The sequence below is a fragment of the Amblyomma mixtum genome, chromosome 6, assembly GCF_055824585.1.
Source record: "Amblyomma mixtum isolate Tamu chromosome 6, ASM5582458v1, whole genome shotgun sequence".
Taxonomy (NCBI): Eukaryota; Metazoa; Arthropoda; class Arachnida; order Ixodida; family Ixodidae; genus Amblyomma; species Amblyomma mixtum.
In genome coordinates, this window is record NC_143017.1 from 156,025,041 (window position 1) to 156,041,494 (window position 16,454).

General features: G+C 44.5%; 1 protein-coding gene and 1 non-coding gene across 7 annotated transcripts in view; one reads left to right on the forward strand and one right to left on the reverse strand.

Annotated features, from left to right (window-relative positions):
* Positions 1–16,454, forward strand: part of LOC149340907 (CTD small phosphatase-like protein 2) — a 56,814-nt gene that overhangs the window by 25,737 nt on the left and 14,623 nt on the right. For all 6 annotated transcript variants that reach the window (XM_089549830.1, XM_089549831.1, XM_089549834.1 and 3 more), the window contains 7 exons: positions 4,292–4,451; positions 6,087–6,164; positions 6,594–6,686; positions 10,187–10,340; positions 11,758–11,869; positions 14,971–15,057; positions 15,157–15,299. In XM_089549830.1, the coding sequence (XP_089405956.1) occupies positions 4,292–4,451; positions 6,087–6,164; positions 6,594–6,686; positions 10,187–10,340; positions 11,758–11,869; positions 14,971–15,057; positions 15,157–15,299 (827 nt within the window). The remainder of the gene's footprint in view (positions 1–4,291; positions 4,452–6,086; positions 6,165–6,593; positions 6,687–10,186; positions 10,341–11,757; positions 11,870–14,970; positions 15,058–15,156; positions 15,300–16,454) is intronic.
* Positions 2,998–3,069, reverse strand: TRNAT-CGU (transfer RNA threonine (anticodon CGU)). Its single transcript has one exon. It is a non-coding gene; the product is annotated as a tRNA-Thr (tRNA).

Here is a 16,454-nt window from a genome sequence, read left to right on the forward strand (position 1 = left end):
CGAGGGAGAGAAGGCTGATTACACTGAGATATTTATCAAAGAAGAGAGATGTGTTCATCTTCAGACACCAAAAACACCGATCACCATCAAACATTGGGGGGTTTACGAGCAGTGTACTGTACCTGACACCTGTTCAAATGCTATAATTCACAACATTGAAAGCTCTATTTAGCCGATTTCAATGTGCCACTTGAATGGAGCTACATCAACTTAGGCTGCGAGATTGGTGCTTTCATTAAATGTTGCCTTGTTTGTGAAAATCGTAATCATGAAGCATCAGGGTAATTCGTTTCATTTACTGGCTACGCAGTCATTTGAAATATAAGAACTAAGAGAAGCACCTCATGTGTAGCGCTGGGCAGGTGTAACGGTGGTTGATTATCTCTCCGCCTCATATAATATGGACCAGAAATATGTTAACAGTAGCTCAGTCATCCAAGCATTTGAATGCAAGTTTATTTTCATTTAGATGAGCCGAGAGTCCTGCATTAGAAATTATGACGAATTTAATTTGATAGAAGTCTATATTGCTTGCTTGGGTCATATTTTATCCAGGTCAGTGGGCAAGAATATATAGGGCGAAATACTGTGGTCTTGTGTGCAGCAGAAATTGAGCTTTTATCTGTTGGGAAAGACCGAAAAATTAATTACAGGTATCATCACCATTGCTCGATTTCACAGGTAAAATGCTTGCGTCGAAACAGATTTTTTTTGTTTGTGTGTGTGCAGATCCCAGAGGCTTACACCGTCATTCATTTCAAAATGTTTTGTTGTAGACTTTACGAGTTTGAATAATTTTTAAATTCAATTTTCTCACCCATAAATGCATTTTTTGCTGCTGGACAGACATTAGTATGTGCAGAAAGAGCCAAAGAATCAATTTCTACTGAGAATGAGAATAGATTGGAGTTGCCCTCAGGGTCCCTTTAAAGCCACTGGCACAGTGGAAGCACTGTATGGCCAAAAAGACAGCGGTCCTCGAAGACTTATTAAATCCTTGTAGTGCTAATCTTTCCTTTTGTTCAGGAACTTTAAAGATTAGTGTTCAATACACCGTGCACTACACAACATGCAGGAATGCTGCTTCAGAGTTCCATGAAGCTGTGTGTGGAGTTTTCAGATGTGTCAGTGTACTCGTATAGTATGAGTGAAGATGATGAAGGAAGCACACAAAAAGAAGGGCCTGCTGTACTAGAAATGCAGTTCAGGAGAGCATGCTGCCGCGCTTGTGGGTGCTGCATAATGGGATGAATTCGGCTCAAAAACAAGGTTTGGCACACTAGCAGGAAACAGAGAGGAGCACTCGTGAATGTCATATGTATAGTATACGAAAGAAGCCAACAGCCACAGAAACCAAGGGGCACAGGGGATTTTTTTAAATTTTATTTATTTATTTTGTGGTGTTGATCAATTTAGAACATTACTGAATATGTTATCGCTTAAAGCTAATTGATTAGAAAAGCAGAAGAAAAAAATTACCGACGATTACGTTACTTCCTAATGCGAAATTTGAGCGCATCAAATAAGCTGTTTTAGTTGGTTTCAGGGACAACGCCGCCGATGCCGACACAAACAATATGATACCCTCGCTTCCGCAGCGCTAAGAACCAGGTCTAGCCGTGGGAAGGTGGTCACGTATTCGTCGACGGGCTGGGGCCTACGTGAAATAACCGGCGCGTCGGCAACTGAAGAGCACCCTATCCGCCACACAAGAACAGGGGGGGGGGACCCTTTCCTCCTCTTTCTGCATGGCGGCGACGGTGTTCTATGCAGTCACGTTATCTTGACTCTATAGCGGCGTCAGCGGCATCCAGCGGTATCAGTCGGTCGTTATCAGTCGGTCGCTGCTAGCGCCGGGGGGATGAAAGGGGGGCGGAGCTGGTTACGAGGCCGACGACGACGCGAAACCCAGGAACGGACGCCAAAGAGCTGCGCTCTAAAATTAGGAGTCACTTTGGCGACTAAAGTGGTGCAAGGCGAAAGCCTTAGTACAGCATTCTGTCACGAAAGTGGTTGTGAATGATGAATCAAGTGCTGCCAGCGAATGACGCATCCATTGGCTGTCTGCGTGTGTTACTGATGTGTGGTTAACATGTTAAGCTTCGCCTGTAAGAGTGGAACGCGACAGCGTCTTGCAACGCTGCCAGGGAGTCCACAGAACGCCATCGCCAATTCGGCTGTACGCCTTGCTGGACGGTAAATTTATTTTTTTTTTGAGGAAAGGAAATGTATCTCTCTCGCATATCTGGGTGGACACCTGCACCTCGCCGTAAGGGAAAGGGGGAAGATGGGAGTGAACGAAGACGCCGTATTAGCTAGACGCGCCTTTGTTCATTCCAAACCATTCAGCTGGCATTACGGAGTGGCTAGCGTGCTCGTATCGCACTCCGGAGACCCTGGTTCGATTCCCCAACTCGACCAATTTCGTTCTCGGTTTTATTGATTTATACGGTCTAACTAGAAAGGTTAATTAGGCTATTTCATATTTCTATTATTGTATTTCTATACATCGTGTTCTGTCATTAACCTGTCAATTGTTGGAACTGTCTAGGATGTTCGACACAACGTATATGAAGCGAGCAACGTCTTACTGAGTGGGGAAGTGCGTGGTGGTGGAGGGAACGCGGCTTCGTACTTATCTGTTTTTTTCAACAGCGTCTCCTTCCGCGGACGCTGTTGTCGCTGCGGCACGCGTCTTTCTTTTCTTTTCTTCTGACCTCTTCATTCTCCTCTATATTAATTAGGCTAATTGATTAATTAAGCAATTAACTAAACTCAGTCCAACTTAGTTGCAGCATCACTATACGATCCCTTTGATTGGTTGCATGGTTACTAGCCAAAGTACAATTGGCCCCATTTGAAATTCGCGCACTGTGACGTCACGAGCATTTCGACCAATTGAAAAGCGCGACATTGGGGGCGGAGCTGGTTACGAGGCCGACGACGACGCGAAACCCAGGAACGGACGCCAAAGAGCTGCGCTCTAAAACAACCACATGCCACCAGTGGGATTCGAACCCACGACCTCCGAATTACGCGTCCGGTGCTCTACCTCTGAGCTACGGCGGCGGCTGTCAAATCTTCTGTTTTCGGGGGTATTTATGTTTACAAGTAACCTAACCTTGAGAGTGTTCATCAGCGCCACCCACGTTCATAAGCGTTCAGCGCCGCCCACGTTCATAAGCGTTCAGCGCCACCCACGTTCATGACATTTGGCTTTGTTTTCATGGCAGTTTGAACTGACTGCTGGAGATGAAAGTTTATCCAAAATTTTCGTGATTCTGTCATTACTGCCTTATTGGCCACTCACAAAGCAGCAAAAGGCACCTGTGAAGCTAATGTTCCCACCTCAGTAAATATTAGATCCTGCTGTGGATCACTGCTGGTTCTGAAAATTAAAAATCTGTAGTGTTTGGTGTGACTTGTAAAATTGAAGGCAGTCTGGCAGCAATTGTTTGAGGACATTGGTTTTCAGCATCTTTAAAGGTGCACTGAAGAGGATTCTGAACATGTCTTTTTGCCGCGGGAACTCGATCCACACGTTCCTAGCATTCTTAGAAACAGTGACTTATTGCCCTGTGTGGCCGATTTCCCCAATTAAAACGAATTAACGTCCGGCTCCCGCCTTTTTTTTTTTAATTCTGCCTCGTACGGTGGGCGGAGTCGACCAACACGTGGAGCGCCTTTCACCCAGTCCCGTGGAGGCTTTTCTTTCGCTTTATTTTGTTTTTTAGGTTTCCATGAATAAATAGTTTCATTCGCAGATAATAAAGCCGCAAAATAAGCCCGAAGAAATAAAAATACGCGCGGACTATTTGCTACTACGGACTACTACGTATTACTCCGCCGATGGCAGAGCGGCAAGCCGCCATGGGACTGGGTGAAAAGCGCTCCACGCGTTGGTCGACTCCGCCCACCGTACGAGGCAGAATTAAAAAAAAAAAAAGGCGGGAGCCGAACGTTAATTCGATTTAATTGGGGAAATCAGCCACACAGTGCAGTAAATCGCAGTTTCTAAGAAAGCTCGGAACGTGTAGATCGAGTTCCCGCGGCAAAAAGACAAGTTCAGATTCCTCTTCAGTGCACCTTTAATTGTCTGTGTTCTCAGAGCTTTACCAACAGTTTTCTGCATACGTTCCACATTTGGTGATCAGACGTCTTGAGATATCTTTGGAGCATTCAAAGCATAAGGAGCACTTGATGCTTAGGCCACAAGCGCGAAAAATGGATGGGCTAGCTTGTTTTGCATGCTTCAGTCTCGGCCCTGATGCGTGCCATTTCATCACTCCAGACCAATGAAGAAAAAAGGCTGCTGAAAAGACGGAGGGATCCTGGTGGCATTGGCAGTTGTGACAGTGACACCAGTCTCATCACCAGTGGTCGGTGTATTCAGCAGACCCGACAGAAGCCTGGCCGCCAATGCTGCAAAAAGGCACGCATCTTTGCAGCAGGTGTGTGTAACAAGTTTCCTAACAAGTTTTGGACGTGTACATATATATATCTATGAGTGAACAAGCAAATGTAGTTGCAGGCGTTTCAGCCAAGTACTAACACTCTCAGCTTTACAAGGGATGCTTTCCTGTTGTGCGCAAGGCTTTGTGCATTCTTGCCTTAAGCATTTTCATGTGACATAAAGATCTTCAGTGTACATAGGAAAATTCCCCCCCCCCCCCCCCCCCCTAAGAGCGTTTTAGATGTTCATCATCCTGATCATCATCACTAAAGCTGTTACACTTGTTGTGCCATGTTCAGGCGAAATCACAGGCAATGCTTAGCTTATGGTTCTTTGTACTGAATATAGTTTATGTCCTATTAGCTCACTGTGTGACTTGTTGCATTAAAGTGTTTGAGTTAGCTGGTTCTGTTTTTTTTTTTCGCATATTAGAAAACGTTATAAATATGCTTCGTCATTGTGGAGCATACTTTAATCAAGACATGCCTCTCTGGTAAACAGTGAAGGGAAGCTCACCTTTCTAGGCAAAGTGGGGCTCAGCGCAATTGGCTCATGTGAGAATCGAAAAAAGAACTGAACCGATGTGAACAATACATATTCACATGGTCTGAACTGCGCATTCGATTATATTTGTCTTTTGATCCCTTCTTTCTTGATGTCACTAGACTGGTGGTCATTCTGAAAAAAGTTCATTCCTCGTTTCCTTTCTTTTCTTTCCTACGAGTAAAGTCCAAATCAATAATCAGGTAGATGGGGCAGTTAGTAATGTGTGTCAGTCAAGATGCTTTCATGTAACGAACACAAGATTGCTTGATATATGTGGCATTGCAAGTTTTGAGACTTCACATGTAGTTAATGTGTGTTGAAGGCATATTTAGTCATTATACATCATGCCTTCTACGTCAGTGCATCTAGGTGCACTTGGTCTGGCAGAATAAAAAATATATATATATATATATGTATGTATTATACGAGTGCACTTCGAGCATGAAGCAACCTTTAACTAGATAAGGATTTTTTTTTATATATATAATTTTAGATCATTTCACTTCTTTAATTTACTCTGTTTTCTGACACCTCTCTTCTAGTCTATAGTCGCATTTGCAAAGCCCATAGTTGTCTGATTGGGTCCTTGTTTCTAGCTCACACGAAGCCATTACGTATGCTTATCACTACAGTAAAACCTCATTAATTTGACTCCCGTTAATTTGGACAATTCAGATTGTCGCGGGACTCCCACCAATCGACGATGTAAGTCTGTGGCGTCAGAAGCTCATCTATTCGGACGTCCTGGGGTTGGCATCAATTTATTCAGCTGGGCCACTGATGTAGTGCCGTGTCGAGATATGACCTTCTCAACAAGCGATCGCCCAAATATTTGTTTTCCTCAGGCTTGGACTGCTTATTGCATTGTACCCTATGTCCCTCTGGCGTGCATGTAACAGCAGTCATGTTGATGTTTTAGGCTTGTTAATTATTGGGGGCGGCGCTCAATAATTCTACTTTTGGATAATACAGACATTTTTCTTCTCTCCCTTGAAGGTCCTAATTTATGAGGTTTTACTGCAGTGCAGTGTGGCTGTAGATTTGGTGGCACAGGGCAGTTGTAACATTGGCGCCTTGCTCTCATCAGATGACAACCCCATCGAGGTGGCTGAGCCTTCAGGCCCCGAGGACGCGCTCTTTTCACCAGTCTACCAACTTTTCAATGGTGTGTTGCTAGTTTTACTCATATTCTGAAAAGGCAGCACTGCCAAATGTTTCTCATTTGTGTTGATCTGTGTTTATTTCACTAATTTCATAATGCAGGCTGTGATTTTGACCTCTTACGTACGCATTTTGTTATTTTCCTCATTTTAAAATAGAACAGGAATCAATGGGGCCCGTTTGTACAGTTGCCTTGTGTTCCAGAGATTGTATGCTTCTCTCATACGCCTTATGTCTAGCTCAGATGAAACATTTTGCGTCTAAAGAGAAGAGCAGAAGCATACTCAAAAGATAGGGCACAACGAGTGCCGAACTTTGACCGAGTTTGCCAACTCGGTTTGTTCTAAAGTAAAAGCTTGCATCTGGCAGATGTTTCCACCTGCTGTCGTGTCCATTTTTGCAGTAAGTGATTTTTGTGTCTCGCACCTTCCAGAGGCAACCACAGATACAAAGCTGGGCTTCCAAAGTCTTGCGGTTGATCCTTGCCCAAATCCTGACGACGATGAAGAGCCACTGCCAGTGGACGGTGAGTTCTTTTCAGCAGCAGAATTCATTTGTGGAGACTGCATTCTGGAAAAAGCCAGTGAGAGGCATCAGATGCAAGCGTACGCGGTGTCTGCACAGTCAGCAGAAAAACTGGGGGTCAGGCTATTATCACCTTTATAGGGGTACTGAGAGCAGCCCTATCCAATTTTTCTTTTTTTTTGCCTTTTCCAGCTTTTAAAAACACTACTTTCAGTTAAAGTGGAAAGGGCTTGAGCACCTCATTGGCACTGTTGTTGTACCACACAGGGTGCTTAGTGCTGGACTTTAGTAGGGTACTACTTCTGAAAACAGCAGTTGGTCACAGTGTGCGATGGTACTTAGCGCCTTGTGTTGCTCCGCTGACCAATCACAACAGTAAACGGAATCAGCTGTTTAATATTTGGCTGTGTTAAACAAACCAGAGAAATGAAATCCTCGAGCTTTTAATTTCGTCGGGTGGTCGTCTTGAGTCATAATTTCGTCTTGAATCATAAGAGGACAGTGCAAAAAACGGCACGGAACACAGCAAAAACACACTGGACAGGATGGGTGCTGACTACCAACTGTTTATTGTGAAGCGACCCCACACATTATAAAGCCATAACAAACCACATGTCAATCAGGGAGCCAATGAAGCACGAGAAGGCAAAAGAGAAAAACGAGGAAGAAGAAAAGTAGGCTCTTTCATCTACCCGGCCCAAGGATGATATCCAAAACAAAAGCCATGGCAGGCAATCACGCAAAAGCTGCCCTCTTATGACTTATAACCAACTAGTCCAAGCATTTTTGTAGGTTAGCTTCTTGTTTAGTTAACAAAAGAGAGTCATCCGAGACTGCTCACATTTTAAGCCCACTTGCTCCTTTTTTGAACATGAATACTAGGTGTAACTCGGGGATAGCAGAAACGAGAAAAAGAGTTTTAATCGGTGTATAATGCAAGTGAGAAGAGCTCACTGGAACCATTTATTTGCATAGCATTTCACACTTGAATCATTGACTTTATGGACACTCGAAAGGTGTGCATGCCACGTGTTGCCCCACACGTGTGTCCAGCGCCACCCTGCTTCAGGCTTCGAAAAGGGGCACGCACCTCTATGTGCCTGGACACGCTTGGCCAGAGAATTTCACGGCGTAAAGAAAAGAATTGCCCACACCCGCCCCACCACTCACAGGGGCCACACGGTCCTGCAGTTGTTGTAAACAGTTGTGCTTCCAGCGTGTTTGTGGGGCAACAGCGGGGGCACCGATCTTTGGCATGTACAGATCTGGGCGCTGTACTCGTGCCTCGCTGCGTCTCGCACTGCGTGCATGCACAGACCAGCTCCGGCATGTGAGCTTGCGCATGGAGAGCGCGCCCAGGACATGTCCTCAGAGTCATGGCTTTAGTGATCGTGGTCATCGGGTGTAGCATCTTTAGAGAGTTCTTTATCAGAGATATCTTGATAACCGCATGAAAGACGGGATGAGAAAGACAAAACAGCATGAGGGCAGTTTTTTCACCTTACTCGTCCTGTCTTTCGTGCTGTTTCCAAGATGGACTTGCACCAACAAGGCCAGTTTTCACAGATATCATCCTTCCGTCAAACACTACCTCGGTACCATAGAGCACATTCGATATCCCCCATTTCTTGGAAGCGCAACCAATGAGCTCCTGGAGAATGCTGACCGAAGCTTCCACGATCCAACTGTAGAGCATGGCTGAGTAAGCCCATTTCAACCGTCCAGCAGCAGTAGCTGCAGGTTCTCTCAACCTCAATTAGTCCATGTGGCAGTGCTTGAGGCAGTGCCAATGCTTTCAACAGCTATGATTACTTCCGCTTTAAAAGCAGTCAAGTACTACTTTTGCGGTCCTGCTTTTGATCTTGAGGTCAGCGTGGTGAAATGGCATCAAAATCAAAGCCATTGAAACAGCCAACACCACCACTAGATAGTACCCTCACTCGAAGCCTGATGATGATAGCGCTGAATAATACCGGAACTACGATTTTGTGTTGAAAATTGTTTGGATCTGCATGCAGTGTGAGGCGGAAATTTGACATGCTGAAATCTGGAGACATGCCATGCGGAAAACCCCGAGGCTCTACGGTATTGCTGAGAAAATTGAATTTAAGGACTTTCACGCCACTTAATTCAAATTCATGACATCTGCACCAGAAATGACTCTTCGGTCACCATTCTGAGGTGAAGGGTGATATAGCCTAGCCTCTGGGATCCATGCCTAAAATACTTTGTCAGTTTACACCGCTGTTTACTTGTGAAATCAGTCAGTGCTGGTAGCACATGTACTTTGCTTTCTAGCATTTTCTAGCTTATACCAGCTCCACTATCAGTTATAGTAGCATCTTTATTGTTGAAATGTGATAATCTGCCAATACAGGCTAAGTTCAATTTGTCTTTATTGTCCCTTTAACGACACTCTGATTTTGGTGATATTTACATATCCAACATCCTGAAAGGTAGTCTATCACTGTTGACTCAACTTAAAGTTGTATTAAGCACATATGGTAAAACCTCTTTCAAGCTATAGCAGTTTTCACAGTTATTGACAAATGACATTACAGAGCACTAAAAAAAACATTTACGGCCCTTGATTCAATCTCGTAATCTGGCTGTTCACTCTCCACTGTACATAGGCTCAACATTTCTAAGTGTTTCCTGTCACATGTCAAACATTTAACCAAGCTGCATTGTTCTAATGTGGAGCATGCGTGTGTAAGGGCAGCAGAATGTATAGAGGGCTGCCAGTTATTCGGTCAACCTTGTGGGGTTTTAAAAAATGGGGAGATAAATACGTTCTCCCCGCTTAACCGCGGCTGACCCAGTTCAAAACCGCGCGGGCCTTGCTCTGTGGGAACAAAGGAACGACACACTGGCTGACTTAAACAAGGCATTTATTGCTATAACAACAATAACACCAGCTAGCAACAAAATACACTGAGGAATCGAGGATGTCCGATTCACCAGCACGGTGGTTACAAGCCAATGTTCGCCTACGGTAGGGCAGAGGGAAAACCCCGAGGCCGGACGGGACGGGCTTGGCGGGAGCAAGTTCCGACCAAGAGGCGCCCGTCAACGAAGAGCGGAGCCGCGAGTGAAACGTCCGCTCGCCTTCCCGGTCCCAAGGAGAAGAGAGAGCCCGTCGCTCCCCGCGAGCGCGCAGCAAAACGCCACCCGTGGCGCTGGTGTCGCTGCGACGCGAGCACCCTCCCCTGTTAGTTAAAGTAACCAAACTGAGAAGAGTGCGTTTCGGGAGAGCTAACTACAGTTGGAGTGCATTGCGGGAAAGCGAACCACAGGGGACGAACGAGTGCGTCCCCACAACCTCTATCGTGTGCACATTAAGGTTACTGCTGAGATGCATTATTGAGATTCCATTCTTTCCCCTTCTCTCATTCCCCTTTCCTCTTTGTTTCTGTGTGGTTTCTCCCTAGAGTAGAAGTTACACACATGTTGAAGCCTGTGTAATGGCATTGTGTTGCTGTGTACGAATGTTTACTGCAGAGCTGCAGTCTTGTGACCTGGACCAGCTGGTTGACCTCAAGTCCGACGTCAGTGCCGAGTGCCCTTATGTGGAACCGACAGCCGGGGTGTACAGCACTGAGTGTGCCACGGCTGAAGATGCCAAGGTGGCCGAAGACTGGGACACCTTTGACCCGTGAGCCTGAGTCCTTATAAAATTAACTTTTTCTCTAGAGAGAACAGTACATGATCTTTCTTCAAATCTGAGTGGGTATGAGTCGCGGCTAGGCGCAGAGGGACACTATACAAGAGTGAAAACTCCACGGGCATGAGTACAGGCTGGTGATCGGATAATGTCATATGGACCGAGGCATTAAGGTTGCAAGTCGGAGTGGTACAGGTGGCCTGACCTGCAGTTCGAGCCTCTAGCAGTCTTCTTTTCCTATGGAAGCAGTGGCAAAATGAGCTGTCGGGCATACTGGGAAATGTTTCTTAAAGGTGCACTGAAGAGGATTCTGAACTTTTCTTTTTGCCGCGGGAACTCGATCTACACGTTCCTAGCATTCTTAGAAACCGCAACTTATTGACTTGTATGGCCGATTTCCCTAATTAAATCGAATTAACGTCCGGCTCCCGCCCTTTTTTTTTAATTCTGCCTCGTACGATGGGCGGAGTCGACCAACGCGTGAAGTTCCTTTCAGCCAGCTCCGTGGAGGCTTTGCTTTCGCTTTATTTTGTTTTTTAGGTTTCCATGAATAAATAGTTTCATTCGCAAATAATATAGCCACAAAATAAGCCCGCAGAAATAAAAATACGCGCGGACTATTTGCTACTACGGACTACTATGTATTACTCCGCCGATGGCAGAGCGGCAAGCCGCAACTGGACTGGGTGAAAGGCACTCCGCGCGTTGGTCGACTCCGCCCACCGTACGAGGCAGAATTAAAAAAAAAGGGCGGGAGCCGGACGTTAATTCGATTTAATTTGGGAAATCGGCCATACAGGGCAATAAGTCGCAGTTTCTAAGAATGCTAGGAACGTGTAGATCGAGTTCCCGCGGCAAAAAGACAAGTTCAGAATCCTCTTCAGTGCACCTTTAACATGCTGAGGAGCAGTAATTTAAATGCAGTGTTGTAAACGCTGGTGCTTTAAAGCGCTACAAACATGCAAGTTTCCAAGACTAACAAAGGACTAACTAACGGAACCTGATGCGAATTTCGACACCAGCTGGCAAGCAGCTTCAACATTTCCATTTTCACTGGAATCAGTATTGAGTGATGTGATATCTGAGCAGAGCAAAAAAATGTTGTCATTGTGTCCATCTGTCAGCAATCTAGGGTGCAGATTGTGAGGGGCTGTTTCCTAGCACATGGTGTAGTTGTGAGCAGGCAAACTTCTCTTTGCATCAGAGATTTGACTGACTCAAGAGAAGTGGCTTGAAAAGCTGGTATTCGGAAGAAGCTACGCTTTTGTGAAATGCCTGGTTGACAGTTGATGCCTTTCTTAAGATGTAGGCACAGAGCTATTTATAGTATTGTACTAATCTTTTTTCTGGGAATGAGAGCTTCAGCTGTTGCTGTGCCTTGCTTTCATGGCATCCATGTTCTGTGCAGCTATTACTTCATCAAGCACCTGCCCCCACTAACTCCCGAAATGCGTGCCCGCTGTCCTGCCCTGCCATTGAGGACACGAAGCAGCCCAGAATTCTCTCTCGTGTTGGATCTGGTGAGAGGGTGTCTTTTTTTCTCTCTTTACTTTTCTTGGGAGAAGTAATGGCTCATATGTATGTGACTACGCTTAATCAAATCACTCTCGGTGTGCATGTTGCCAAGTTCTCTCAGGAATCACTGAGACATGAAGATGGTGTATTTTTCTGTGGATGCAGTTTGTTCACAGGCTGGACTGGCAAGCCACAGAATGATGTGAAATTTGAGGATGGTGGTTGGCATGCACTGAAGTGCCAAGTCATTTGTACTGTGTAAAAGCCACCTCCTTGGTTGACTTAATTGTGTGGTTACATTGATCTATTCACAGTGTGCCTGATTTGACAGCCAGAAGTTCTGTGCTCGTAAAAACTGTCCAGTGGCTGCAACAATGGGTAAACAGGAATTGCTTGTAAATGGGCACATTGATTTCAAAGTCTGGTCCTTGCATATTTGTAGATCAGGAGTTCTCTGGCTTGGTTCCGCAGAATTCTTGGGTTTCTTGGCGCATTGTTTTGGTTCCCTGAGCACCTAAATCTATGAATGCCTTAACCCCCAACCTTTCCTCTACCAACTTTATTTTGAGACTTGTAGCAGACTGTTTGGCTATACAGACAGTAATTATTAATATTATTTGGGCATTTTTTGAGAGGCCGTGTGTCTGTAGGTTCTCAGGGGCAGGGGGAGACAGTAGTCGAGACACATGGGGTTCCTCGGCAACTAGCTAAAAAGGTTGGGAACCCCTGCTGCAGACCTATGTTACTTTAAATCTTTCCTTACCGCGGGAAAACAGCCCATTTTAGGGTGGTGTGCATAAATAATTTATTCACACGTAAATTTGAAAATTACCCTTCATTACAGCACATCACAGTGTAGCTAAAAGAACTCTTATTTTGAATAACATAAAGAAACAAACAGGATGTGTATTGCTTGCTACAAAAAAAATCTTTGGCAAAATTTGAGAGAGACGCACAAAAATTAACAAAAATATTGAATATGTTCATTCAAAAAGGGGATGCATTACTGTGTCAGAAACAAGTATTCAATGTTAAAGAACTCTTCATACGTAACCTTTTGGTCATTAAAAAATTTGCTTGCTCAAGGTGCTTTGGGCTACTCAGCAGTGCAGTGCCAAGGTCGATCCTGGACTGTCTTGAGGAAAACTTGATCCACTGCAATGCTGGTGGCAAGGAATCATTTGGAACATGGCCAGTACCTTCAGAGAAGCTCAGAAAGTACCGAATCTAATCAGTAATGGTGAAAACGAAAGTTGCGGATTCACACCTGTTGATAGTTCGGGCTGGGCAGAGCAGTCATCTCTGTCTGAATTAAAATCATACGAGTGGACATCATCTTTTCACACATGGCTGGCTGTTGCTTGCATCTTCATGTCGATGCTGCGAAATCGTGAGAACACTGCCATTGCAGAGCAGCGTCGGCTGGAGATGAGGACACCATTTTGAATACCGTGCTTGCCGTGATCACTACACAGGTTCGATCCCAACCGTAGCGGTCGAATTTCGAGGTAGGCGAAATTCTAGAGGCCCATGTACTGTGCGATGTTGGTGCACGTTAAAGAGCCTCAGGTGGTCGAGATTTTCGGAGCCTTTCACTACGGCATCTCTCTTAGCCTGAGTCGCTTTGGGATGTTAAACCCACATAAACCACAAACCAAACTGCGTTTACTGGTATCACTATAAGTCTAAAGGTACTCCCTCATGCAGCTGGCAAAAAAAACCATATCCAAAACTGGAGTACACTTATTTTGCAGCTTACTGCTTTCGGTTGCTTCGCCAGAATCGCACAGAATGGGCCATTTTGCACCTTCGTTCAAACTGACTGATTTAAATAGGTGCGGTAAGGAAAGAGTTAAATATGGGGCCCCTAACATTTTGCAATGGAAAATTTTAACTTGTGCAAACTCGGAACAGTCCACGAACAGTGCAAGGAACATCTCTCTCTCACGCACACACACATACGCACACCCTCGTTTACTTTGAAACAGCCTCGCACACTCCAAATCTACTCTCTGCTACAAAAGTGGTTTGCTGTTTGACTTGTCAGTAGTCAGCCGGGCCACATGCGAAGGCGCTTTTTTATTGCCTTCTATCTCTGACTGCTGGCTTTGCAGTTGTGTCATTAAACGTTTATTACGAGTTGGGGGTAGTATATAATGTGTTATAGCCTCTGTAGAGATTTTAAGGACGTGTTCGCAAAATCTCCGTGTACTTTGCGCACCCCCATTTTGAAGCTTTAAGGGGGGACACTGGTCTTGAAAAAAAAAATTTTATTAATGAAGTCACAGTTACGAAATCTTCAGGGAATATGTATTTTTGTGTGCTGATTCTAAATATGTCATTTAATTTCATGTAAAACAATTTCTTGAGCACTTATGCACTTTTTATGCCAGTATTTTGCGGAGAGTTTTGAAGAAAATTTGCTGCGGGAAACTCACTGAAATATATGCCATTGGGTTCTCTTGACACCAAGGAATGCAATAAGGGTGAAATTGTCTTCCTGCCTATCATAACACTCAAGTTATAGGGTTTTGAAGTTGTCGCTTCAGAAATGAGAAGGAAAGTGTGTATTCCTGTTTCTGAAGTGGCAGCTTCACTACCCTATTACTCAAGTTCTATGAGAGCCAGGATGATAATTTTACCCTTATTGTATTCCTTGGTGTCAAGAGAACCCAATGGCATACATTTCAGCGAGTTTCCTGCAGCAAATTTTCTTCAAAACTCTCCGCAAAATACTTGCATAAAAAGTGCACAAGGAATTGTTTTACATGAAATTTAATGACATATCTAGAATCAGCGCACAAAAATACATGTGCCCTGAAGATTTCATAGCTATGACTAAATTAGTAAAATTTTCTTTTCAAGACCAGTGTCCCCCCTTAATATAAAAGAAAGAAGTGTGCAAATTACGCGAGTAAATACAGTAATCGCATTTCTGTGTTGATGTCAGCAACAAGAAGAAATCTGAGGAATGATGTGGTCAGGAATTAGGGTGGGATTTGTTGTTTTCATGTGCAGTAACATAACAAATACAGGGGTGGTGGTGAAATGCGGTGAAAGAATAAATTATTAGAAATGTGCTAAAACTGCCCCGCTTCACTTGCAGGATGAAACCTTGGTGCACTGTAGTCTGGTGGAACTGGAAGATGCAACTTTCACTTTCCCAGTCACCTTCCAGGATGTAGAATACAAGGTAGGGAGAGCTGCTCTCAGTTTAATGATCTGATGAGGTGGCTGTTCAAAAAAGCCTTGTCAGATGAGCAAGTATGTTCATTTTGTTTCTTCTCGATAGGTTTACGTTCGGACCCGCCCTTTCTTTCGCGAGTTCTTGGAGCGGGTGTCCAAGATATTTGAAGTCATTCTCTTCACGGCCTCTAAGAAGGTGTATGCGGACAAGCTTCTGAATCTCCTGGACCCTGAGCGGAAGCTTATCAGGTGAGCGTATTAGAGACATTGAGCCTGCTGTCTGCCCTTGATAATGAGCCTCGCATATTTGGACAGTCTTACTCATACATCAGTAATCTCTTGAAGTGAAGTCCTGTTCATGATTACTTAAACTGGGCTGAAATCGGACAGCATTTTTTATGTTGTTGCAGAATGAACCAGTAAGCATATTTTGCTTTTCTATAAAAGGCCCTTGAAGCTTAGACCTTATCCTCAAGTGTTTGTTTAATCCGTTACAAATGTCGCCACCTCTGAATGTGGCAGCAAGTGCCAATTAAGTGATGTGGAATGTGCACCAAGGCCAAGGTTACATTGTCTACTTTAAACAATTCATGCTGAGATTCATGTAATGCCTAAATATTCTTTACCCGATTAGTGTGAACAGTCTGTCGAGTTACAGCAATATTGTTTACTGACGTAAATATATATATGCAAGAACAAAATGGAAAAATACAAACATTTTGCAGCAACAAACATACCTAACTTAAACGGCAATGTGGTACTTGAGCATATGTGCAGTTTTTGTTTTTTTGTTCTTCAGGGCTTAGGGCTCCAATTGTTTAAGGCCCATCCACACAGCGGACAAAATCGCGAATTCCGGGAGTAAACAGGGTGCCATGTGGCCCAACATCAGTGGCTCGTGCCTTGTCGCAAGCCAAAAACAAGCACGCAGCTTTTCCCTCTCGGTCTCTCTCTCTCTCACACACACAATAACAATCACAATAGGTCCACTGTGTGCTTGCAAGCCGCTGCCTGCACTGTCCGCAGACGAGGTAGGGCCAGTGGCGCCGAGTCTTGTGGGGCTCCATCCACACCCAGTGATGTGGATAGGCCTCTACTGACTGTGCAAGAAGCAAATTCTAAACTGTTCTTCATTAAAATTAAAATTTTGTGTACTTCATGCATGTGATCAGTGCAGACTGAAATGTGAGGTGCTAGATGAATATGGGTGTGAGCAAATGGCAAGTTACTTCGAAATCAGGGTGTGGAAAAATTGCAAAGTGTGCGTGTAACGAGGCTCTGCGTTAATCTTTATTTTTTTCGAGCCAACCACACCTTAGAATTGATTTGTGCTTATTTGTGCCATGAGGCTAGTTTATTGTGCCGTTGGTCTTGTCTGCTGCAGTGACATGCTTTCACTCTCAT